Below are 25,685 nucleotides of genomic sequence, written 5' to 3' on the forward strand. Positions count from 1 at the left end.
TGCTAATGTGAAAAACTGTGCATCTTAAACTGATGAGCTGCAGTAACGAGCTATCTTTACAGCCATGAGTGTGGGTGGAAGGCCTGTCTAACCATTCGAGAAGAGTAGTGTAAAAAGGGCTTCAACTGGGACCCAAAACTGGCAAACCAAGCCAGGGTGGAGACGGCACGGGGCACCTTAAGGCCAGCCGGCAGTGGTAGCCGCACCCCCCGCCTCACCTGTGATGTGCAGCTGGTGCAGCCTGTGATAGGCCAGGGCTGCGTCCCGGGCGCTGGCCTTGGCCTCGTCCTCGAAGCCCGCTGCAGTGGCTGGGGTGGCCCGCCGGCGCTGGAAGACCTTCTTGAGCAGCCAACGCACCAGGCGCAACTTCTGCAGGCTGTAGCGAATCACATTCCAGGAGAGGCTGCAGGCCAGGTCCAGGCGGGAGGTGGGCAGCGCCCGGCCCAACACTGACAGGCAGGTCTGTAGATTGGCCGCGGCCGCCGCAAAATCCCCCTAGAAAGCAGCAAGAGGTATAATGTTCGCTGGCCTTGCTGTGGCCTTTTTATTTTGCTTTACCAAAAACTTTTACCCTCCCTTCACTTCCTAGATTATCAGAGTAAACAAATCACTAGGAACCTTATCCCCCAGAAAGAACGATTGCTGACATTTTCATATGTTTTCTCCTGGCTTTTTTTTACTAAATTGGGATTGTACTGTGGTCTATCTATGATCAAATACTGTTCACAAATTCCCGTAGTAGTTTTATACGTAAGATGATAAAATGGATTTAGATGATCTTTTAGGCTTTTGCGTTCTCAAAGTGTGGTTCCTGGAGACAAGTAGCGTCAGCCCCTGGGATCTTGTCAGAAATGCAAATTCTTGGTCCTCCAGCCCCACCCTCCCCCACCTATAGAAACCGCCTCTCCCTGAGACCCCCCGCTTTAGACGAACACACGGCAAAACTACTGTGACCAAGGATCTGGATGAACTACTCTTTGCCAGCCTGAGAGGTTCTAATGGAGAATCTATGGCTCTGTATTGGAAGATCTCTTTCTGTCTCTGTTTCTCTCATCAATGGGAAACAGAAGGAAGCCATCCTCTCCTTTCCCGTGTCCTGCGGTGAGTACGACACCCGTATCTCCTCCCTGCACCATTATGGGAAGTGGATCGGGACAAAGGGAGCACCCTCTCCCAGCTGATGCACAGCTTCTAACACACTCTAGTGTGTTAGAACACACCTGCCTCCGGGTCCCTTTTCACCCCCAGGGCCCGCTCATGGCACTTCAAGTAACACCGCTCAGACAGAGGATCCCACAGCTCCAGGGCTCCCGACCCTGGAGTCAATGCCACATCATTTCCATTCCACTTTACGGCTCAAATATTTCCCAAGTCAGTCTTTCCTCTCCATTCCAGGTTCTTGCCACCTCTCGACAGGTCTATTCCAGGAGCCGCGACCCTGCCTCTGTGTATTCGGTGCCCCCTCCTCCCAACCCCACACTTCACACAGCTGCCAGAATGACATTCATTAAACACAGACCTGAACCTGCCTTTAAGACACACATCTTGAAATGCTTTTTTTCTGGGAATAGTCCCGCTTCAGGGGATAGGCCCCCAACAACCACATCTACATTCCAGTACCCACAGCCCTCGGCATGGCTGACAGCTCCAGGCTGGTCAATCAGATTCTCTCTTGTGGGCACTGCAGCCCGCAGGAGGGGAGGGTGGCCTGTAGTGTACTGCAGCCAAGGACTGTTCTGCTTCTGGTGCCTCTGACATGTGACGTTTAACTCTTCCTTTGATGCTGTGTGTTGCCCCAGAATCCTCCCCATAAATTTTCCTTTGTTGATTTCTATTTTTTTTTTTTTTACTTAAAAAGAATTTTTTTCTTTTAATGTTTACTTATTTTGAGAGAGAAAGACAGAGTGGAAGTGGGGGAGGTGCAGAGAGAGAGGGAGACACAGAATCCAAAGCAGGCTCTAGGCTCTGAGCTGTTAGCACAGAGCCCAACATGGGGCTCGAACTCGTGAACCATGAGACCATGACCTGAGCTGAAGTCAGATGCTTAACTGACTGAGCCACCCAGGCGCCCCTGTTGGTTTCTATTTTTTTTTTTTTTAATTTCTATTTAAAAAAAAAAAAAATTTTTTTAACGTTTATTTATTTTTGAGACAGAGAGAGACAGAGCGTGAATAGGGGAGGGGCAGAGAGAAGAGAGACACAGAATCTGAAACAGGCTCCAGGCTCTGAGCTGTCAGCACAGAGCCCGACGCGGGGCTCGAACTCACGGACCACGAGATCATGACCTGAGCTGAAGTTGGATGCTTAACCGACTGAGCCACCCAGGCGCCCCTATTTTTTTTTTTTTTAAATGTTTGTTTACTTCTGCGAGAGAGAGAGAGAGAGAGAGAGAGAGAAACAGCTCAAGTGGGGGGGGGGGGGGCGGGGCAGAGAGAGAGGGAGACACAGAATCTGAAGCAGGCTCCAGGCTCCAGGCAGTCAGCAGAGAGCCAGATGTGGGGCTTGAACCAACGAACTGTGAGATCATGACCTGAGCTGAAGTTTGATGCTTAACTGACCGAGCCACCCAGGCGCCCCTCTTTATTGATTTCAAAAGAAAACATTCAGCTAATTTTCCTGCTCAAAAACCTTCCTGGTTCTCCTTGGGGAAAAAATCCCCAAATCAGTTACTAGTCAAAGACCTCTCCAATTTGGGCCCTAGATACACTTGCAGCCTTAGCCCTCACCTGTCCCAGACATATCCTATAACTCCAGACATACTGACCTGCCTGCTGGTCCCCAAATATCCCATCTACTCAAGACTTCTCCACCTGGAAGGTCCTCCCTCCCTGACCACTCTCTGCTCAGGTCCCAGATTCCCTCGGCCAGAATTTGTCCTTCTTGCCCCAACCCCCGCAGCACTTTCTTCTTCCTCTGTCACAGCACAGACTGCAGATCCACCCATGTCCACGGAATCACTGACACATAGGTGTCCTCTCACCTGCTGCCCTGTGACTGTCAGGGGCAGGGTCCCATCCTGCTCTTGCCACCCCCAAGCACCTATGACAGGACTTTATACACTGGCTACTCAATGTAAGTCACTGAGTTATCAGCTGAGCCTGGGTGAGGAAGGGGAGAGGTGGACGGCCGGACTCACCCTGGCGAGGTCCAGGTCTGCCTGCTTTCGGTGCCTCCAGAAGGTGACTGAGGAGCGTGAATGTGGCCGGATCACTGGCTCCCCGTGGACCAGCAGCTTCACAAAGACGCTCAGGACAATCACACCATTCACCAGCCATAAGAGGATCGTTGGCATCATCCAGTCAAACCAGCCCCCGGAGCCTAAAGAGGAACATCTCAGCTGAGCCGGGAGGAAAGGCCTCCCAGAGCAGCCGTAGGGGACCGCAGGGCACCTCGTGAGCCCCAGCATTTGACAGGTAAGAGCCTTCTACCTCACTTTCAGAAGAAGTGTGGATGACAAGACTGCTTCATTTATTTATTTATTTATTTATTTTTTTTTTTTTTTTTTAATTTTTTTTTTCAACGTTTCTTATTTATTTTTGGGACAGAGAGACATAGCATGAACGGGGGAGGGGCAGAGAGAGAGGGAGACACAGAATCGGAAACAGGCTCCAGGCTCTGAGACATCAGCCCAGAGCCTGATGCGGGGCTCGAACTCACGGACCGCGAGATCGTGACCTGGCTGAAGTCGGATGCTTAACCGACTGCGCCACCCAGGCGCCCCAAGACTGCTTCATTTAGTAACAATGTCTAAATGCTTTAGGTAGGGATCGCTATCAGCAAATCTGGGACAGTTCTGTAGCCTAAACAGGAACCCTGTTGCCCTTGTCATTATGGAGCTGGGTGCCACAAAAGTCTGTGTTAGTCAAGGTGGGGTCGGACCACTGGTTTCATGACTCAGGCAAAAATATCACATCTTCCTTCAAATAGGTATATCCCCATTTCCCTTATCCCTGCCCCCATGACAACAGCAGTGTGGGTTCCTGATTTGTTCTGTTCTTACTGAACTTGGGCTTGCCCTGCTACTTCCAAAATGTGACTTATGCCAGTCCCTACCAGGCCTGCGACAAAAGCCCTTCGGGACCCCATGAATGAGCAGAGCATTTTGCACACGCAGGGCCCATCTCCTGCCACGGCAGCCCACCCATGCTTTGGTGGCACGAAGGGCCCTCTACCTACCTGACTCAAGGGACAGTATGCTGCGGCCGGAGCCAGAGTACGGGTGCTGGTCAGAGCTGGGGGCCCCTCTCCACCGCAGCAGGGCAGTCAGGGGGTTAAAGGAGAGGCACAGGAAGGTGAGGACACACAGCAGAATTCGAGAGCGGTCCACCATGCCCAGGGCTACAGGAGGAGAGTCCGGCTCATCTTTGACCTTCAAGACAGGGGAGAGAGATTGGAATGAACATCACATGGGTTTTTGCAGCATTTTACTAACATTTATATATGTACTGGAATCAGACTGGGAGATTTAAATTTAAGACCACCAAATCAGACAGGAAAATAGAGCCAGGAGGCAACTAAGAAGTCCACAGCTCTCCCACTGCTTCTCAAACGCTGGCACGCTCGTCCTCTTGCCACCCGAGACAAGGACATGTTCTGAAGACCAAAGGTAGAGGAGTCCTACTTATAAAACAGCGCTCTGTCACAGAAGAGAACATTATGCATGATTTTGTTTCTGTAGAATTCCACAACGGACAAACTCATCGGAAGTGGCAGAAAGCAGATCAGTAGCTGTCTGAGGCTGGAGGGGGTTGTGTGAACTACCTGCCATGGTATATGAAGGGGCTTTGTGGGTGATGGAAATATCTTGATTACAGTGATAGTTACATAAGCGTCTATACTTGTTAAAACTCAACAAACTGCATGCAGGTGTGTTTTACTGTGTGTAAATTAAACATCAGCACAGTTGATTAAAGGTGTCCAACTTCAGGATGGATCTGCTTGCGGGAGTCTGCCTGTTGTAAAAGCATCATGTTGCTTTTCTTCCCTCCCCATTTCACAGAGGGACAACTGGAGGCAGAGGCCTGCCTGCCCGGGGAGCCTTCCTCTAAGGGAGGAAGCCTAGAGCCAGAACTCCCTGGATCCCAGAGTGCACATACTACACCACTCCTTTTCGATATTTGAAAGCCATCTGAAAATGTCCTCTGAGGACAGACACCTAGCTAATTCAGCGTATCTACCATATGGTCTTTTGTTATCAAACAGAATCACATTTATGAAATATTTCAAAACTAGAGCTCCGTCAGTAAAATTAAGTACGTGTTACTACAACAGTTTGATCAAAAACTTAGGCTACAAGGGAAGTTTGCGCTTTCGAAGTCAGAAATTGCCAATGGTCTCCGCAGGTTCCCCAGGCTAGATCATTAGGCTCGAGCCTCTTTTGGCTAATTCCATCAAAACAATTGCCAGGGGCTTTCTTTGACAATTAAAGGCCCTGGGTTGGAATGTTTTTTGTTAGATTGCAAATTGTAATCATTTCCAGAAGAGGACCCAGAGGCAGCCTTGCCCTAAACCAACTGAACAACCTCAAAAAGTGGTCTTGCCAGGCCCATTATGGGCGAAGGATGTAATGAGGCGCCTCCGGCAACTCCTCGTGCTGGCGTGACAGCTGCTGTGTGTTCCCGTTCTGAATCTGGCCCTTAATCCTCTCAGATGGGCTCTTTCAGCAAGGACCAGTTAAGACCAGACGACATTGAACCAGTTAAGCAGATTCTGTGGGGGTGGGGGAGACAGGAGGACCTGACTAATTTCATTGAATTCCTGGTCTTCTCCAGCCCCGGTCCTCTAAACACCTGGCCTGGCCCCTGCTGGCAGCTTCTTCCACAATTAACTCAGGAGAGATGGGGAAGATCCCAGGATCAGGGGATTTCAGAAGCTCATACCTTCGCATCATCCAACAGAGGGCTTCCTGGCTCAGAGTCGATGGAATAGGGGGAGAAGCCAGCCTGCGACCCTGAGTCAGAGGCCGGAGGGGACATCAGAAGGACATTCTGATTAAAGTCATCGATCTTCAGCTCCACATCATTGTCCACCAGGCTGCCTAGGTCGATGCCCTTCAGGAGCTCTGCAAAGAAAACCACATCTGGCAAATGGTCTGTTTCTACAGAGCCCCGCCTGGGCCAGGGCTGGGCTGGGTGAGGGGCACATGGTCCTTGCTCTTGCTTCACCTCTGAAGGCACCCTGTACACATCAGTGGGTCCTCCCCAGCGCCCAGCACAGGACTTCTACAACCGGAAGTGAGCTTACTCACTGTTTTTCTGATTTGCCAGCTTCAGCACCATGTTCTCCTGGCGCAGTTTATGATTAACCTGCTGCAGGTATTTGATGTAGTCAATGGCCTTCCTCAGGACGCCAGACTTGTGCATCTGGGAAGGAAGATGGGTGAAAACACAGTGGCATCGCTGCAGGCTGCAGAGCGAGAGGGGAGAGACCCAGAGCTCATGGGGTGAAGGCGTGGCTCCAGGTTCAGATGCTGCCTCACTCACTGGTTAGCTGTGCAACCCAGGACAAGTTACCCAACATCTGTGAACCTCATTTTCCTCGTCCTTAAAATGAGGATAATGATAATATATGAATCACAGGCTTGTAGTGAGGGTAAAATGAGATAATACATGTAAAGAGAGTAGCCCCTGGTCTGATGCATAGTGACACTCGATAAATAAAAATTAGCTAGTACTCCCACTTCTTATAATAATCTTGGAACCAAAACAAAACTTTGTTTTTTTAATTTTTTAAAATGTTTATTTTTGGGAGAGACAGAGCGACAGAGACAGAAAGTACGAGTAGGGGAGGGGCAGAGAGAGGAGGAGTCACAGAACCTGAAGCAGGCTCTAGGCTCTGAGCTGTCAGCATAGAGCCTGACGAGGGGCCGGAACTCACGAACCGTGAGATGACGACCTGCCGAAGTCGGATGCTTAACCGACTGAGCCACCCAGGCGCCGGGAACCAAAAGACGTTAAAGAAAACAAACGACCAAAGACCAGAGCATTGCTGGATAGCTACCTTAAGTAAAGTTATATTAGTACATTTCAGATCTATAGGCTACAAGGAATATAAAATTTTCTTTCAAAACAGAGAGGAGAAAGCAAAAAAATAAATAACAAGAAAAATAATTTAAAAAATAGAGATGAAGATAAACAGATAACAGGTTAAAAAAAAAAAAACAAAAAACACCTACACGACAGAAGACACATTCATTGAAACACCAGAAATAATGAAAAATCTATTTCCTCTATTTGCTGTTAAAGACCCAATCTCCATTTCGTCTCCTCCCTCAAAGGTACGGTATTGCTAACCACCCCTGAACACAATTAAACATATGGTGGCAACGCCACCAGCCGACTCCACGGTACACACAGTCCTGCATCTGCCTGCTGGTGAGCAGGGGGCAGTCCTCTGCCTGGGCTACAGGGACCCATGATCACTGCAAAGCAGTCTCAAAGGTCTAGGCAGGTCACTGCTTTTCCAATCCCCAACAGTTCCCTTATGTTGGTTAATATTTTATAATCTTGAAAAAACCCCAAGATGCTTTAATTAATAAGAAAGCACCTCTAAACCATCCCTATGTTCACTCACTGGATCTGGGTCTTCCAAAATTCCCACAGTAAAGACCAGTGGAGGACAAATGGTGGGACATGAAATACCATTTTGCTTGGCACCTACCTTGGCATCCGTCCCCATGACCAGGTCTTTCAACTCTATGATTTTGTCATTGATAGAGGAGCGATACCGCTTCTCAATGATGTTGTGAGTCGTCCGCCTTTCTCCTTCTTTGGGGGGCTCCAACTGCTTGACTCCCCCCGGTACCTGCTTAATGGGCACTTTCTCTTGCCCCATCATCACAGGCATTGTGGTCAAAATGGTCCCATTGCTGCCCACCAGAGTCTAGAACAAGCACAGACACGGGGCAGAGTTACCCCGTGGTCAGTCTGAGTCAAGCAACTTCACAGCACAAACCTGCTGGCCTTGGCCATGTGGCATTGCCTGGTCTGACCCCTCTCCTCAATTAAGTCAGGCCCCAGGAAGCTGCAGGAGCCCTGGTACCTTACTTACTAGGCCCCTTTCAGAACCACTGTCAACAAACCACACCACAATAGGATCAACATGGATAAATAGGTTTCAACCTTTGATCTAGGGGTACCCGAAACAAGTCATATGATTTCTGCCTTGCGGGCAAACCATTAACCACCTCTGAGCTCGCATATAAGGAAAACTTACTCTTGGTGTGGGACACATCTTTTCCTTTCCTATGACAGTGCAGTCACTTGCTGCATTTCCTAACATAATTTGGCCATCAAAATGCACAAGGGCAGAACTGACAGAGCCATCCTATTAGATAAGCAGGCCAACTGTAGAGGCCTTCCTCCTTCCCCCTCAGCTCTGCTTTCCTCTGTTTCTATTTTTACTAATTTTAGTTTTATCTTCTTCACTAAACGACCTCAATATCCCAACGGCCAATGAACAAATAAGAAGCCACTCAACTTCACCACTCATTAAGAAATAATTCACACGTAATAAAAAACACACATTTTACGTGTGTGACGGAGTTTTAATGTTTGGATACGACGTGTAACTAAGATAATCCAGACCAAGACACAGACCATTTCTATCCCCTTAGAAAGTTCTCGTGCCTCTTTTCAGTTTCGCCTGTCCCTTCTCCCTCTTGCAGTCACTGCTCTGACCTCTATCGCCACAGCTTAGTTTTCCCTCTTCTTGAATTTCATGTAAATGGAATCATCAGCATGAATTCTTTTGTGACAGGCATCTTTTTGCTCAACACACTGTTTCTGAGGTTCGGCAGCTGTATGTATCAATAGCTCTTTCTGGACGTGTGGGCTGTTTCCAGTTCTTGGCTTCTATGAATAAAACTTACTTCCAAATTCTGATCACCTTTGACTCTATTGGACTCTCCTGCCGCAAGATGCTGACAATAGCTGTGGCCCTACAACCCAAGGATGGGTGCCTTCCATGTCCCTCACCTTGGAGCCCCTCCCTGCCTGGTGGGCCTGGGGTCCTTCAGAAGCCAAACCGCCATCAGCAGGACCTAAGAGTCCTCCATACTGATGGCCCTGTATAGAGGTGCTGCCCAGGAACCGGGAGTTAAAAAAGACTAAAAGGGGGTATATTTGCAATGTGACACATTCCATGGAGCTTCTGCACCTGCCCACCCTGTGTAGAGGCTTTGTTAACATCTCTGAGGCCTAATGCCTCCAAGAAAGGAGGAAGAGAGGGGAGAAGGGAGGACAGGGAGGAAGGCAACTCTTACTGGTACTTGAAGGGCAGCTGTCTGGATGGGGGTGGTGAGGGCGGTGAGGGCTGGGTTCTGGACTGCGGCCATGACAGGGCTGCCATCTGTCTTTAGTGTGGTCAAAACAAGGGAATCTGTCTTGATGATCTGAGGCTGTACCAGGACCTGGATGGAGAATGAAGAAAAGGAAAAGGAAGGCAGTATTATTTTTCTATTTTGCCTTACTTTCTTACTACACAGAGACTCCCTCCGGGAAAGAATGAAAAAATAACATGTTCCTAAAACTGAGAACACAACTTGATTACTGGGTTGAGACGGAGAAAGGGTATAGCTAAAGAGGGTCCTGGGTTTTAAGGGTGAAAGGCTTCGAAGACGGCAGTGCCAGCACCTGGCAGGGGCAGAGTGGGGGGTGGTGGAGGGGAGGGAGGTCCGATTTTGGACAAACTCAGGAAAGCCAGGAACATGGCTGAGAAGCAGAAAGGAAGAGCCTGGATTTTTTTTTCCAAAGATTAATTAATGACCTTGGTAATAAGAAAATATGGTCCACTATGATACATGACTCAGAAATACCTTAGCACACCTCTTTCCAGTTTTACACCCATCGGATGCTTAAATATCACAATCCACCTGCATTTACGGAGGCTGTGAGGGCCAGTCTACACCTACAGATGAGACCTTAGCCAGGTCTCCATTCCGAGCTCACTGGTGCCTCACAGGGCCCAGGCACCCCAAATGCTGCTCCCTTACACTCCGCTGATCCTTCTGAGTATGTGGACCACACCTTCAACCAAAGACCAGCCCCAACCGGTGCCTCCCTGGGTCCTCACCAGCCACCTACCGGGACCTGCTGCACCTGGGGGGCAGCAACTGTCTGTACCGTGGCCGGGGCGAGGGTCTGCAGCGTGCCATTGGCCGTCTGCGTCAGCACCCGCTGGGCCTGCACCGTCTGCACCTGCTGCTGGATGGTGACTGGCTGCACCTGGGAGGATGTCACTAGGCTTTGGACTTGAGGCTGAAGGACTTGGGAGAAGAGGAGGGAAAAGTCACATGGACGAGAAATGCACTCTGTTGTCACTGTAGCTGCAGTAATAACCGAGGACAGGGTGCCCCAGAACGCTCCCGACTCCCCACCTGCTGCTGAAGAAGATGTGCACGACCATTTACAAGCTAATCTAGGTAACAAGAACATTCCCTGAGAGCTGCATCAATTTCTGAGAGAACCAGAACAGATTATTTTATTGCTCTGGGTGCCAGGGTGGAGGTGAGGGGAGCTAATCAGCAAATGACTGCACCCAGCAAGGGAGTTCATAGATACAGAGAACCAACAACTCCACGGGGCTTCACTTCCTCTCATGAAAAGAATGGAAAATGCACTTTGGGACGACGGTCTCAGCTCTTTGCTTTGCTGCCTCCCCACAGCCCTTAAACCCCCCGAAGCACATAGAACTGTCAGAGCCTTTGAAATAAAGAGTAATACCAATCCCGCCCAGGGCTCCCCAAAGGGTCGGAGGGAAATCTGATGCAAAGGCACTGGGCAAAGCACAGCAGAGAAAGCCACTCACTCAGCCCCCCCGCCCACGGAAGGCCTAGTATGAGGCCTGCTGCACGGAGACCTAACACCTGCTATGAGTCATATATTCTCTGTAGTACGTGCTCAGGAGATGTTTGCTGAATGAATGGTTCTCAATCTATAGGTGCCAAGGGCTGGCTGGTGCTTGGGTCAGTTTCTAGACTCATTGTATTCCAGCCTGTAGCTCTAGTTAGCAGCACAGCCCTGTGTCTACTATGCTTGTTAGATTCTTCCACCAAGTATCCTTGAAGCAGGCACAATAGATATTAAGGTATCTGAAGAGGCAGAATGTGAACGGTTCCTGTACCCACTGTCCTCACTGCCCATTACCAAAAGCCCCTTCAGACAGGGACCAAACCGATGGATTCTGTCATCCCCAAACAGGACAGAACGATTTGCCTCAGAAGGTCTGCAAACTGGCACGTAAACTTTTGAACCAACCCGTCACTATGGGATCTGACTTCTGAATCACCTTGAAAGCTGGTAGCTGCATTCTGGTATATCAGAGGCTGCTGGATGATCCTTGTCTGGGGAGCCGTGCTGAATGTCGGGGTGATCATCACCGTCTGCTGCTGCAGCTGAGCTGGAGGCTGGGGCTGGGGCTGGGGGCGGGGCTGAAGAACGGGAGTTGCCCTGGGTGGGGTGGGAACTGCAGTGGGGGGAACTTTGACCTGCAGGGCTGGAGCCTGGGGGGAAGCGGCCGAGGGAGAGAAGGAAGGTAGAGGGACCTGGCTGAAGGACCGCTGCAGGGAGGGGTCCACGGCTCCGCCCCCGCCATTGCCACTGCCGCTGCCACCACTGCTGCCACCGCTGCCGCCACCCCCGCTGCCACTGGGGAAGGAGCCACACAGCTGCTCGGAGAACAAGTCAGGGAACTCTCCAACTTGATTGCTGACAAACTGCAGCATCTCTGTGAATAAATAAAAAGGGGTCATTCTATCGCCATCCAAAACATCTAGCAACTTTCAAATCTGCTTAAGAAATGGAGGCCTGCAAATCAAAAGGTGTTCCCATGACCCTCTCAGAAATGGGTCGGGGAAACCCCCCCCTCCCTCTTGGGAGGTGAACCACCTGGGCTAAGATGGCAAACCACTGGGGCAATAGGGCAGGACTTCATCTCTCGGATGTTCTCTCTCCCCACCCTACCTCCAGGCCCCTTCTACCAACTTTCCTGATCAGTCAGGCCAAACAGAAGCTATCTCTGTGCTGGGGGAGTATTGCTTTTGGAAGTTATTGCTGGTCTCATCGTACAGTTAGGGACACTGGGGCAGGAACTGGGTAGTGGCTGTCTTAAGGCTTTGGAGCACCTCCAGTCTCTGGCACTGCTCTCCGCGGCAGAGCAGGAATGCGGGAGTCAGGCTCTCACCCCAGGCTGCCCTCCCTCCTCACCACAGGTTAAGCTCTGGGCCTTCTCTCCAAGAAAGGTACATCCCTGGGTACTGCTGGTACCCTCAGGAACACCCAGGGATGCTGAAGTCATGGATCGTTAGGAGTGGAGTGGGTGGAAAGATCATATATGAAGTCCACAACAGTGAAATAACTTGGCCAAGGTCCCACGGCTCATCAGGGCCCCGCGAGGATTAGAACCAGTTCTCTGCCTCCCAGCTTCCTGTTCTTCCACTGCACCACGGTGCACGCATTGCCAGGTCAGGGCAGAGCAACCCCAGCCTTGGACTCTATGCTCTAGGGGGCCCACCCCGATACTCCCCTGGTTGTGTCCCTTCTCTCTGGGCAAGGAGTCTGTGAGACCAAGGGGATGTCCACCTGGAAGCCATGGCCCCTGTCTAGATCATGCTCTAAGTACCTGGGACCCCTAAATTCCCAGCCCAAAGGGCCTCAAGCCTGCCTCCAGGGCCTCTTACCCTAATTCGTCCTCCTCAAAACTTGCCCAAACCCAAGTTAATCCACAACTAACAAGTCATATCACGACTCCTTCCTCCCTTTAGGGCTGGTCCCCATTAGAAGTCTGGGGCCTCGGCTTTGTCCCAGGTATTTTCAGACGTACAGTTCTTTCCACTGTCTTCACTTCCTCCCCCTTCCAGTACGTCCCTAAGTGGCTACTGCTTGCTCCTGAACTGTACACCCTCCTCTCTAAACATTCAAGGCCACACGATGCTCTTAGTCACCAAAATTCCCCAAACCAAGCACAAACCAAAAAAAGCCACTACTTCTTTTCACTCCCCCAAACTGTCCACCAGCGAGTCCCTCCCAGGTCTTTAACAGTGTGTGTGTACACGCTCTATATGGAGGTAGCGGGTCTGGGCTACGAAGAGTCTTATGTTAGGCAAGCAGAAAGCTACTGGGGTTTCCAGGGTGACCACACAGGACTGAAGCTCAGCAGTTCGACCTGCTGGCAAAACAGCATCTCGTAAGATTAAATGACTACGTAGTGGTATTATTTACCAACACCTCAACACCCTGCCGCGTCCCCTCTACACTCAGCCTGTTGTATGTGGGAGGGAGAAATGGGCACATTGCCACGTTGTAACTGGTACCAACCAATTCCAATTCCTCGTCCAGGAATTAAACTAAGAAATGTCCTGAAACTCAGCACAAAATTTAAACAAAACACAATTTAGTGCTGACACACTCCAAGGACAACACAAGATTTCTAAAAAAATTTTAAGAAAATGCTTAAGAGAAACCTAGTAATCTGCTGAGCTTCCCAGAGTTCCCATAAAAATCCCAACCCTGGGGAATCAACACAGAGGCCTGGTTTGTGAGCCAAAAGAACATCACATCCGTAGAAAGCTAAGGTGGACACAAGGCAAGGGAGGCCAGAGGTCTGGTAGGTGGGCACGGGCTTTGGTACTAGGTGGGTCTCAGGAGGCCACCTAGTGTGTGAAGGGTAAGTGACCCTTCTACATCCTGGCTTCCTCACCACAAAAGGCTGCCTTAAGAATACTCACTCGGGGGGCGCCTGGGTGGCGCAGTCGGTTAGGCGTCCGACTTCAGCCAGGCCACGATCTCGCGGTCCGTGAGTTTGAGCCCCGCGTCGGGCTCTGGGCTGATGGCTCGGGGCCTGGAGCCCGTTTCCGATTCTGTGTCTCCCTCTCTCTCTGCCCCTCCCCCGTTCATGCTCTGTCTCTCTCTGTCCCAAAAATAAATAAAAAAAAAAAAAAAAAAAAAAAAAAGAATACTCACTCGGGGGGCGCTGGGTGGCTCAGTCGGTTCAGCGCCCCACTTCAGCTCAGGTCATGTTCTCATGGTTCGTGAGTTTGAGCCCTGCGTTGTACTCTGTGCTGACAGCTCAGAGGCTGGAGCCTGCTTCAGATTCTGTGTCTCCCCCCCTCTCTCTGCCCCTCCCCCGCTTGCTCACACGCACTCTCTCTCTCTCAAAAATAAATAAACATTAAAAAAATTAAAAAAGAAAAAGAATACTCATTCCGTTTCTTTGTTGTAAGGATTAACAAAGATAATTTGTGCAAAGTGCTTGGCAAGGGGCAGACCCTTACAAAGGTCCCTATTAGTGGCAATTCCAGAGCACCTACTGCCTGGGCACTTGGCTCCCCGATCCCATCTGGCTGAGTGCTCTCCAAAGCCTTTCCTGGAGAACGGCAGGGGCTGACACAGTGAAGTAACCTGCAAAGGTCACAAAGCTTGTTCACAAAGCAGGTTGAGAGTGTGTAGGCAGATGGGATGCAACTGCTTAAATTAAAAAAATAAATTCTTTTCAACCCCCACACGACAAGCTCCGGTGGTGTTATCTGCAGCCAGGCAGCCAGGCACTGGGTTGAGTGGCGCAGAGGGGCCCATTAAGACCAAGTGTTTGAAGGAAGAAGTAACGGGAAGAGGCTCTTTGAGCCCCTGCTCCAGCAGGGCACACCAGGCCTCCCCGGAACCCCATCTGGTCTGCAGTGACAGAGACGGGGAGGCCCTGCCAACCAGAACGAGGCCTGGAGAACCAGGGTGCAGGAGGCCCACCCCGGATGCAGTTTTGCGCTAAAGCTCCAGGCCGTACCCTGTGGGAGCATCGTAATGCCTCATGTTCCCCACTCTGATCACTGGAGTGCTGCAATCACACAGGCTCTCATTTCCGCCGAGAGCCATGAAACCCAGAAAAGGGAAGCCTGGAGAAGGCACAGGTTTTATGGGGCTTTGAAAAATGAAGTTCCAGGGGCGCCTGGGTGGCTCAGTCGGTTAAGCGTCCGACTTCAGCTCAGGTCACGATCTCGCGGTCCGTGAGTTTGAGCCCTGCGTCTGGCTCTGGGCTGATGGCTCAGGGCCTGGAGCCTGCTTCCGATGCTGTGTCTCCCTCTCTCTCTGTCCCTCCCCCGTTCATGCTCTGTCTCTCTCTGTCTCAAAAATAAATAAACGTTAAAAAAAAAAAAAAAAAAGAATAACTGAATGTTTAAAAAAAAAAGAAAGAAAAATGAAGTTCCAGAACCTGCATGGTGAGTGGAGGGCCAGTCAACTTGGGTCTCCTTGGAGCTCCAGGCCTGCAAACTGTAGTTTACCTGGTACTGATGCTCCTGGTGGTTACCCTCTCCAACTAAGCCACAGTCCTGGTTTTTTCTTTTGTTTTTTGTTTGTTTTTAGTTTATTTTTTGAGAGAGAGAGAGAGAGAGAGAGCAGGGGAGGGGCAGAGAGAGAGAGGGGGACAGAGGATCCGAAGCAGGCTCTACACTGACAGCAGAGAGCCCAATGTGGGGCTCAAACTCATGAACCTTGAGATCATGACCTGAGCTGAAGTCGGACACTTAACTGACTGAGCCACCCAGGTAACCCCCATGTTTTTTACAGTTTATTTATTTATTTTTGAGAGCGAGAGAGAACGCACCAGCAGGGGAGAGGCAGAGAGAGAGAGGGAGAGGGAATCCCAAACAGGCCCTGCGCTGCCAGCACAGAGCCCAAGGTGGGGGTTGAATTCATGAACTGTGAGATCAGGACCTGAGCCGAAGCCAGAAGTCAGGCGCCTGACTGAGCCACCCAGGTGCCCCCACACTCCTGTTTTTTTAGGTGCTTCTTAAAGGGATAAGTTTGCTTAATAAAGTAACCTGGGCCCCAAGAAACAACACCTGGGTTTTGGTCCCTTTAAAAGCAGGTAACCAAAATCAGAGGCGGCAGCTATCACCTGTGCATTGCAACAACTCTGGAGCCTCATCCAAAGACACCCCAAGTTCACACGCACTTAATGGAGCTTGCAACCTGGAGGTAACATAAAGCACTCTGTCCAGCCCAGCTAGCAGGATCTACCTGGGAGTGAGGTGACCTGAAATCTGGGCAGATTAACTTTGGTCAGGAATAAAGAATTTAAAGCCCCAAATGAGGTAACATGGCCTCCAAACTGCAGTCAGCCAACAATCCTTCAGTGGCCATTTGCTACTTAGCCCAGTTAGGTGCTGAGAGCACGATTTTACAAAGTAGGTCATTTATTCTTATAGTTTGTATTTATTACCCACCTTGTGTTAGATAATGTTTGAAAGTAACTGTCTTTTTTAAAATTGTAAAAGTGGGGCACCTGGGTGGTGCAGTCGGTTAGTGTAGGACCCTTGATCCAGTCTCAAGTTATGATTTCAAGCTCGTGAGTTCAAGCCCCACATTGGGCTTTGTGCTGATGACACGGAGCCTGCTTGGGATTCTCTCTCTCCTTCTCCCTGCCCCTCCTCCGCTTGTGCATGTGCACACTCTCTCAAAATAAATAAACGTAAAAAAATTAAAAATAGAATAAAATTGTAAAAGTAACATTCACCATAGAAAATTCCAGAAAATAATTAAATGAAAAAGTCACCCAGCAATTCCACCTCCCTGAGACATCCACTGTCAATGTTTCCATGTGTCCTTTCTACACGAGCATGCATGTGTGTGTGAGCAGTTTTACAAAAATGGGGTCACACTGAAGATGTATTTTGTACCCTCCTCCCTTTACTTAATAAAATATGAAAAGTATTCCGTGTCAGCCATGATGGATAGAACGTGATGGTTTGGGAGAGCCCCACAGCACTGTACTGCGTCGTATCATATTGTATCAACCCATTAGAATTTAACCACTTAGGGATGACAAATGGCTATTTTCTTTAAAAACATTTTTTAAAAAATTTTTATTTATTTTTGAGAGAGAGAGACAGAGAGTGAATAGGAGAAGGGCAGAGAGAAAGGGAAACACAGAATCGTAAGCAGGCTCCAGGCTCTGAGCCATCAGCCCAGAGCCCAACGCGGGGCTTGAACTCACGAACCGCGAGATCGTGACCTGAGCTGAAGTCGGACACTTAACCAACTGAGCCACCCAGGCGCCCCTTAGTGCAATGATTTTTAATGAAGGTATATGTTGCATTATGGCAGAACTGACTGTATATAAATGCTAATATTGTGTAATGAAATGACATGGTTTTTGTGTTACACTTAAAAAGTCCCTCATCCCAAAGATTGTAAGGATATTCACCTAAACTTTCTTCATGTGTTGTTCATTTAATCTTTCACACTGGATCTGGCCAACAGGCATAAGAACACAGAAATAAGTATGGTGTATGATGTTTGCAGGCTGATGGGAATCAGATGGACCACAACCAGTGAGCGAGAGGGAGGTAATCACAAAAGTTAATTCACAACAAGTGCGCTTAAGAAACAAGTATCCTGCTTTCAAGCTGAAGATCTTATCTTCCCTCCTAGGATCAAAAAAAAAAAAAAATCAGGGGCGCCTGGGTGGCTCAGTCAGTTAAGCGTCCGACTTCGGCTCAGGTCATGATCTCACGGTTCGTGAGTTCGAGCCCCACGTCAGGCTCTGTGCTGGTAGCTCAGAGCCTGGAGCCTGCTTCAGATTCTGTGTCTCCCTCTCTCTCTGGCCCTCCCCCATTCATGCTCTGTCTCTCTCTGTCTCAAAAATAAATAAACATTAAAAAAAAAAAAATCAAACCAGTATCACACCTGAGGGTCAATAGATAACTTTTCCTTCCTCCATTTTGCTATCTGTGATCACCACTGCGTTCTCGGGACCTGAAACGTTAGTTACCCCCATTCAGGTCACCCAGGAGAGCAGTTCAAGAACTGGGCTGTTGACTAAACCCATCAACGCAGAAACCCTGAAATGCAAGAATATAAGGAACACAGGGACACTTATCACAGGCAACCGGGTGCCTAAAATCACTTCAAACACCAGGGGGCACATTTGCTAAAACACTCAGAGCACAGGGACAGCATCATGCACTTCAAGGGGATTCTGGGTCACCTTCCTGGGGGACAGGGAGTCTGGAGGAGGGCTGAATGACACAGGATGGCAAACTAGTGACTCAGGCATCCTATATTTTAAGCGAGGGATGAGTAAACTCTTTTTACTGGCAAAGAAACCACAAAAGAAAATTGGGCAGGGAGGTGGGGGTTCTCAAATGCCTGTGTTTCATAACACAGAAATGTGTCACTGCATATATCAAATATTACATAATAAAATAAAACATCTGAAAATTAAGAGAAAAAGAAAGCACAAAGGGAAGCCAAAGTCATTCTCAAATGGTCTTCTGGTCTCCTCTCCCTATATCTCTCTCTTCCTATCTGCCCAGCTGGATGTTAGGGGCAGCCTCAAAAAGTCCCGGCTGGCCAGTCCTGAACTCTCTGGTCCAACACAGCAGGAGACCTGAGCCAGCTCTCAGTTTCAACCAGGAGAGTGATCTTCAGCACCCCCTTCAACTGTTCTTTCTTCTTCTTCCCTCTGCCCTAAGTTTACTATGAACTCCTGGCAAGCCTCTTTTCATGGTATCACAGTTATCTCTTTGCTTCACTTCCATACTCTGCCTTGATTTCAACCACAGCCTCCTACCCAGTGACAAGTGTCTTCTGTGAGTATCTTGTTGGTCCAACAGTCTTTCAAATCAAATCAAATCTCTTAAACACAAGTTTCAAAACTTCCTGCCAATTGCTCCCTCCTACTCCTAGGAATTTCACTTCCCACTCACCTTCGCTCATCATCCACCTGGGGGAAAAAATACCCCCTCCTTTTATCCGTACATGCCTTTGTGGGGGGAGGGGAGTTGGGGAGGAGATCTTTCCTGAATGTGACTGCCATAGCACACCTTTTCTGCTCCTTACCACCCTCTTCCTTTCTGAATTCCATAATTCCATTTCAAAACCACTTAAATGACTTTCAACAAGGACTCTTCTCTACCTCAGACCCAGCCATCTTTGAGCTCTTGAACCCAATTATGATTTAAGAAAAATTATCCAAAACTTGAAAACAAAGCAGTGTGTGTGTGTGGATATATATATATCATACTGTGTCCCTTTACAGTCATAGTACAGGTAATAGTACTTACCGTGCCTACTAAAGGTCATCCGATGCTCTGTGGAAACAAACTTATTTTTTTAAATTTAATATTTATTTATTTCTGAGACAGAGAGAGACAGAGCATGAGGGGGAGGGGCAGAGAGAGAGGGAGACACAGAATCAGAAGCAGGCTCCAGGCTCTGAGCCATCAGCACAGAGCCCGATGCGGGGCTCGAACTCTCAAACCGTGAGATCATGACCTGAGCCGAAGTCGGTCGCTCAACCGACTGAGCCACCCAGGCACCCCAAAACAAACTTGTTTTGACCTGCTATTTATCACAGATTAGGTAAAGTTAGATGTTCACTTGTAGAAAATTGTTAGATTGCGAATGATTTCTCTCTGGTAAAAAAGATAAACTATGTTTGTATTGCCCTGTAGGACGTTAACCAGTTCTGCATCTAAACTTGCAATCTTATTCCTGCATCCTTTTTTGTAAAAACTATGTAAATATCAGTTTCTTACATTCTCTTTTGATCCAGCTTTGTCATCCTGATGGTTTTCTCATTAATAATGTTAACAAATCTCTGATATGTGCTGATATGTTAGCTAAGAGTAGGTTTTTAATATTCAAAAAATTTTATCTTGCCACATTACATACAGGAACGTATATTTTTTAATGCTTTTCTTATAGATTATGCTTCACAAGCACATGGACAAAATCTTCCACTCCCCTAAACTCCTCCAAGTACTAACCATTCTGGCAGTTAAAAACACTGGCATCAATTCACTGAAATGCTCCCCAAAGCAACTTTCATGCAATCTGTAAAAATGGCATTTATGCTTTCTGAACCAAAACTGGAAGGGACATGTCACCTCACAATGGGACAAGATATTTCTGAAATTCAGGTTATCCTGGGAAATCTGGACAAATCTGCTATTTCTGCAAAGCTTCTACTTTTGGTGAAGTGGGTATGTAAATGCGAAAGGATTAAAACGTGTGGAGCACCCACTGTGTGCTGGCCTAGAGAGATGATAAAAAATTCACAATCACAGCAGCAAGGAGGACACAGGGAAGGTGCAGGTGGAACGGCCTCTTGTGGGAACTGGACTGAAGGCTGCTGGGCACACAAAGGGAATTCTAGGCCCAGGGAATTTCAGAAACCAAGGCTTGGAGGCACAGAGCTGGCACAGTGGGCTGCTGAAGAGAATGGACAACTGCCAGGGCACCGGGCTGGGCAGGAGTCAGGATCAAATCATGACAGGTTATTCTATAGCTCATGGTGATGAACTTGGTCCTTCTCTTTATTAAAGAAGGAACAGTGAGTCATCCAACAATGTTCTGGGAAGAGAAATCCCTCTGGCTCAGCGGCTGCTCATGCTGGTTTGTACAAGGGGGCTGCTGGCTTCCCCAGAACCCCCTAACGTTGTGAACGCATTAAGTATCATTCTGAGCACAAACTCAGGGCTGAATTCTGACTTGAGAGGGTATCCGCATAGCTGAAACAGAAACTTGGATAACTTCATCAACTGATGAAGAGAATCTTCTGAAAACTGATTAAAGAAAAGGTCTGGTTACATATGAGGTTCTAAAAGATGGTCCACATTGGGAAACAGGCCACCTCCTGGAGACTGTGTGAAGGAAGTGTGGCAAAGAATCATATTAAGGGAGAAAAGCAGAATATCAAAAAAAAGCTAAACCAAGAACTAACCAGAAGGCCAAACCGAAAAGGGATTCCCAAGTAGAAGTTCAAAGAGTACTGGCTGAAGAAGACCTGGCTATCTGTTAGCAAAACCGAACCATGAATCTGTGACTGTAACTGCTGTGCTGCCTTTGGGAAAAAAATCTCCCTGAGGCTAATTTTCTTGTAAGTATGGGAATAATCCAAACTCTGATATATACACATTTTACATTTATTTTCCTGTCCATATATACTCCTGTCCATACATCTAGAACATAAAAATGTATTTGATTCTTTCAGTGTTGTTTTTAAAATTTTTAAATAATAATATTTTTTTTTTTGAGAGAGAGAGAACGAGTGAACAAGGGGCAGAGGGAGGACAGGGTGAGGGGAGAGAGACGGGGGGGGGGTGGAGAGAGAGAGATAGAGATAGAGATAGAGAGAGAGAGAGAGAGAGAGAGAGAGAGAGAGAATTCCAAGCAGTCTCCTCACCCAGCACAGAGCCCAACATTGGGCTTGATCCCACAACCATGAGATCATGACCTGAACCAAAATCAAGAGTTGGACACTTAACCAACTGAGCCAACCAGACACCTGTTTTTGTTGTTGTTGTTGTTACTGTTTTTTTTTTTTTTTTTAACACAACAAACACTAAAGGGTGTCATCTCCAGGTTAGATTCTAGTTTAACCCCTGAAAAAAAGTCAGTGGTCATGCTATTGATGTTTAAAAGCAAAAATAACTCTGCAACAAAACTAATAAACTTATTTTCTAACTGGAAATCACATTTACATTTTATTTAAAATTACCGGGGCGCCTGGGTGGCTCGGTCGGTTAAGCGTCCGACTTCAGCTCAGGTCATTATCTCGCGGTCCGTGAGTTTGAGCCCCGCGTCGGGCTCTTTGCTGACAGCTCAGAGCCTGGAGCCTGTTTCAGATTCTGTGTGTCTCTCTCTCTCTGACACTCCCCCGTTCATGCTCTGTCTCTCTCTGTCTCAAAAATAAACGTTAAAAAAAAAATTTTTTTTAAAAATTACAGAGGTGGTTATGACTAAAATCAAATTCATTTCATATTGATTCTGTGTGGACAACACAGTAATAGCTATCACACTGATACTTAGTACTTTATATAAACCCTAAGACCAGTATTATTAATAAGTGTGGAAAATAAGGTTCAAATAAATTAAATAACTTGCCCAAGCTCCCCCCTCCCCCCATAAACTACAAAGTGGCTGAACCAAGATTTGAACTGAGATTGTATTTAGGTCTGAGCTTCTCCTCTATGCTATTTTCCTCTACAAAACAAACATTTCTTAGATTTTACAGTTATGCTCATCACCACTTGGGAGAAAGATGCAGAGAGACCTGGAGTGACAATAAAGTAAGGAGAATTTGGGGAAAGGGGTGTCGAGGGGGGTGCTTATGTAATCCATCTCATTACTTCCAATATTAAGTTCAAAGCTAATGGAAGGTTAATCTCAGGGTAAGCATGCATGTAACTGACTCACCGAGGGAACAGGGGAGAGATATTTTTGCCTGGCTATTTGTTTGTGAGCACACCTTCCTACCCAAATGATTAAATTATTCTCCAAATGAGACTTTCTGCCTCGACAAGATGCTCTTTCTAGAACAGTCTTTTTAAATCAGTAAAGACACATCCTTTAAGACACGCATTCAAGAAACATTAACTGAGTTTGCTATGCGCCAGACACAAAACTAAACGCTTCAAAAGAGGCACATGTTCTGATGGCGAAACCCTGGGCAAACATCTGCCAGGGCCAGGCACCAAGTGTTAAGATAAAGAGGTGCACAATGCAAGAAGAACCTGTATAGATAGCATGTTGCTTAAAAAGCCTTTGTTGTTGTTGATTTTTACTGCTATTTACCTGTTTGTGTGTGAGTATATATTTATACACCAAGTTTAAATATGTTTTTTGTTTTTGTTTTTTACTGGAAGAGAACCTCATTAGCACTGTCTCCCAGTTGTTTTTGCTTTTAACACCTGGCTGGCACTTTCACACATACTGTGGTATATATCTTCAAATTACCCTGTGAAGTGGTGGATTCAAGTCCTCTTTTAAAAAAGAGTCCATACGTGTAAAGTACTTAGAACAGTGCCTGACACATAAGTTCTTGAAAAGTGATGGTGGTGGTTACACAGGAAGAAACAAGTCCAAGTCCAAAAAGGGGGTGATTTTGCACACAGTCTTAGGCAGGTGGGCAAGCGAGCGGCAGTGAGGTAGGAACCTCGTCCTCTTCCTCTTCCAAAGACTGTGCTCTTTTCACAAGCACCCTGCACCAGAAGTTGCCCCAACAACCACACCTTGGGGCTTCCTCTCCGGAAGTCCTTCATCGTGGATGCCCCGCCTCACGGCCCAGGCCTCACAATGCTGCAGTCAGTGAGCCAGCCAGCCGCACCACCCATGCAAAAGCCCCACCCTGGATCCCAGCCGGCGAACCTAGGCCTCCCAATCCTTAGGCAAGTTAGAGGCATCAGATTGTTGGCACCCCACATTTGAAAGGCTGTCCCTCTTTTTCCATTTAGGACTTTGCAATGTCTGCTCTTAGAAAGAGGTCAGGACTAGACTCTGAGAATAAGAAAAATCTTGAGGCAATCAGTAGTAGCAATAATAAAAATAGTACAGTAATTGTTAACATTTACTAAGCTCTTACTGTGCGTCGGCAATTGCGTTAAGCGCTTTGCATAGTTTTCTCATTTCATCTCACAACACTTTGAGGCGGATACCATTATCGTTTCCACTGCACTGACAACGAAAATGAGACACAGAGAGGTTAAGGAACTTGTCCTACGTCACCCAGTCGGCAGGTAGTGGAGCTGTAATTTGAGGTCAAGTCTCAGGCACCACACTGTACAGATGCTTTGGCTCCATTATTGAATGGATGTCACCAAACAGACCCTGGAATCAGGCAGATGCTCGTTGGGTGCCTCACTCATGAATAAGAGCCCACATCCCCCACCTGGGAAGGGCAGGAGCGTCATCTCAGGTCTTCCTGTATTTCCTGTCTTCACCTGCTCCCACCCTGCACCGCTGCTCTTTCACTCTCCTGGAACAAGAGACTGAAAGGTGAGCAAGATGTGGACAGCAAGACTCCCAGGAACCAATCCTGCATTGTCCTGTTCTAGAAGACAAGGGCATCGCACTTCATGGTGCCAGATAACCAACCGAGTGTCAACAAAGTCAGGTGCAAGCTGAACCACCCTCCCGACTCTCCTGGGGGCACAGTCTCCACAGCAGGGGATCTCAACCTTGTTCAGTTCTAAAACCAGTCAGGCAAAGGTGAAAGACCCCAACAACCCACCATCCCATCCTTCCACTCACTGCCCTCCCTGAGACTAAGGACAAAACAAATACTCACAAAGCAGATTATTAAGTTGTGCTATGAACACCCACCCAGCACCCACAGACACTGTGTGCTATGTTGCTGGGGGCTGGAGGATGCTGAGCACCTAGCATGGGTCCCAGCCCAGGGCAAGGATTCCAAAGGGGTGTGGTTCCCTCCCCACCTTCCCATCTCAAAGGGAAAACCCAACCAACTCTCCTCCACTGTGACAAGGGCAAGAACAGACAAGTGCCTCACAAAGAGAGGGCCGTCAGAGGGGGCGCCTGGCTGGCTCAGTTGGTGGAGCATCTGACTCTTGGTCTCGGGATCATGAGTTCAGGTCCCACGTTGGGCATGGAGCCTACTTAAAGAATAAAAAAGACTTAAAAAGAAAAAAGAAAGGAAAGGCTGTCTGAGGGTAGAGGAAGGACTGATCCACACTGGCAGGCAGTGGATAAAGAGTTTTAGGAGTTAAGAGAGAAGGAAGGTCATGACAGACAGGGAACAGGCTGAGAAAAACCACCACAGCACCATGAAATGCCCTGCAAGCTGCTGAAGGGCAGAGAACGTGCAACAGAGTAGAGAAGTGGAGCGGCTTACAGTCATGTTCTAAAAGGCCTTAATGGCACCATAAGGCATTGGATCTTATTTTGGAGGCAAGGAGAGGCACAGAAAATGCAGTGGACACTGGCACTTCCGTTGTTTGTCCATCATTCAACCCAACCCTCCCATCAGCACCCTGCTCTTCCTTTCGGAGAACCCCCGTGAGTGGTCTTGGTGGCAGGTGAGGTTTCCCACCAGGCAGCCCTGATTCATGCATACCCGCACCAGGAGCATGACTCTTGCTGGAGTGACCCAGGAGAGCAGCAGCGGTGGGGTCCTAACCCTGTTGCCCCTGGGCTATCCTCAGCTCCTAAGGCTATCCTAAGGCTATCCTTAGCTCCTGAGCCTCCCTTGGTTCGGGCCCATTTTCCAAGTCGGGCTCTGCAGCTTTCCGGTCAGTCCGCGCACCACTGTCCTTCCAATAAACTCCTTTTCTGTTCAGGCTAGCCAGACGCAGTTTCTGCGACTCACCACCCAGCCTCCAGACTGATACAGAGCACACTGAAGCACAAGAGGGAGGGACCGGGTCAAAAGCATGTTTGAGAAAGATAACAAACACAGTTATCAAGATTGTAGTCTGTAAATCACCCACACACCCAAATGCCTTTCCAAAGGGCTGTTCCCTCGGCCTAGAATATGACTCCTCTCTCCTGCCCCTTTATCTAGCCTGAAGACCTCAGCTTATATGGTACCTCCACAAGAAAATTCCTCTGATCCACCTTTCCACTAGTTAGGTGTCCCTCCTGGGTGCCATCCCAGACCTCCCACACTCAGATCTCAGGAGGTGCACCCTGGTGGGTTCTTAGACACGTTACAGTTTGAGAACCTTGATCCCACGGTGAATCACATGTTCCCAGAACGTGCCAAATTACTCCCAAGTCTGGTCCAACTCTGTCAAAAAGAACATCACGACACTTTTCCCTTGTAAAGTTCTATTCATTCTTCCCTCACATCTCAGCTCAAATGTCGAAGTCCCTGTGAAGATACTGCTAATTCCCTTCCTTAGTGCTCAAAACACTACTTGGAGTTTGCTTCTCTGTTATGGCCTCTGTTGC

At 48.2% G+C, this 25,685-nt stretch overlaps 1 protein-coding gene across 1 annotated transcript in view; it reads right to left on the bottom strand.

Annotated features, from left to right (window-relative positions):
• Window positions 1–25,685, bottom strand: part of SREBF2 (sterol regulatory element binding transcription factor 2) — a 59,028-nt gene that overhangs the window by 22,856 nt on the left and 10,487 nt on the right. Inside the window, exons 2-10 of the mRNA XM_058741160.1 lie at window positions 11,287–11,724; window positions 10,083–10,264; window positions 9,263–9,409; window positions 7,660–7,881; window positions 6,248–6,362; window positions 5,880–6,061; window positions 4,177–4,369; window positions 3,137–3,318; window positions 219–495 (exon numbers count right to left, since the gene is read on the bottom strand). Coding sequence (XP_058597143.1) covers window positions 219–495; window positions 3,137–3,318; window positions 4,177–4,369; window positions 5,880–6,061; window positions 6,248–6,362; window positions 7,660–7,881; window positions 9,263–9,409; window positions 10,083–10,264; window positions 11,287–11,724 — 1,938 coding nt within the window. The remainder of the gene's footprint in view (window positions 1–218; window positions 496–3,136; window positions 3,319–4,176; window positions 4,370–5,879; window positions 6,062–6,247; window positions 6,363–7,659; window positions 7,882–9,262; window positions 9,410–10,082; window positions 10,265–11,286; window positions 11,725–25,685) is intronic.

The sequence above is a fragment of the Neofelis nebulosa genome, chromosome 8 (assembly GCF_028018385.1).
Source record: "Neofelis nebulosa isolate mNeoNeb1 chromosome 8, mNeoNeb1.pri, whole genome shotgun sequence".
NCBI classification, from domain to species: Eukaryota; Metazoa; Chordata; class Mammalia; order Carnivora; family Felidae; genus Neofelis; species Neofelis nebulosa.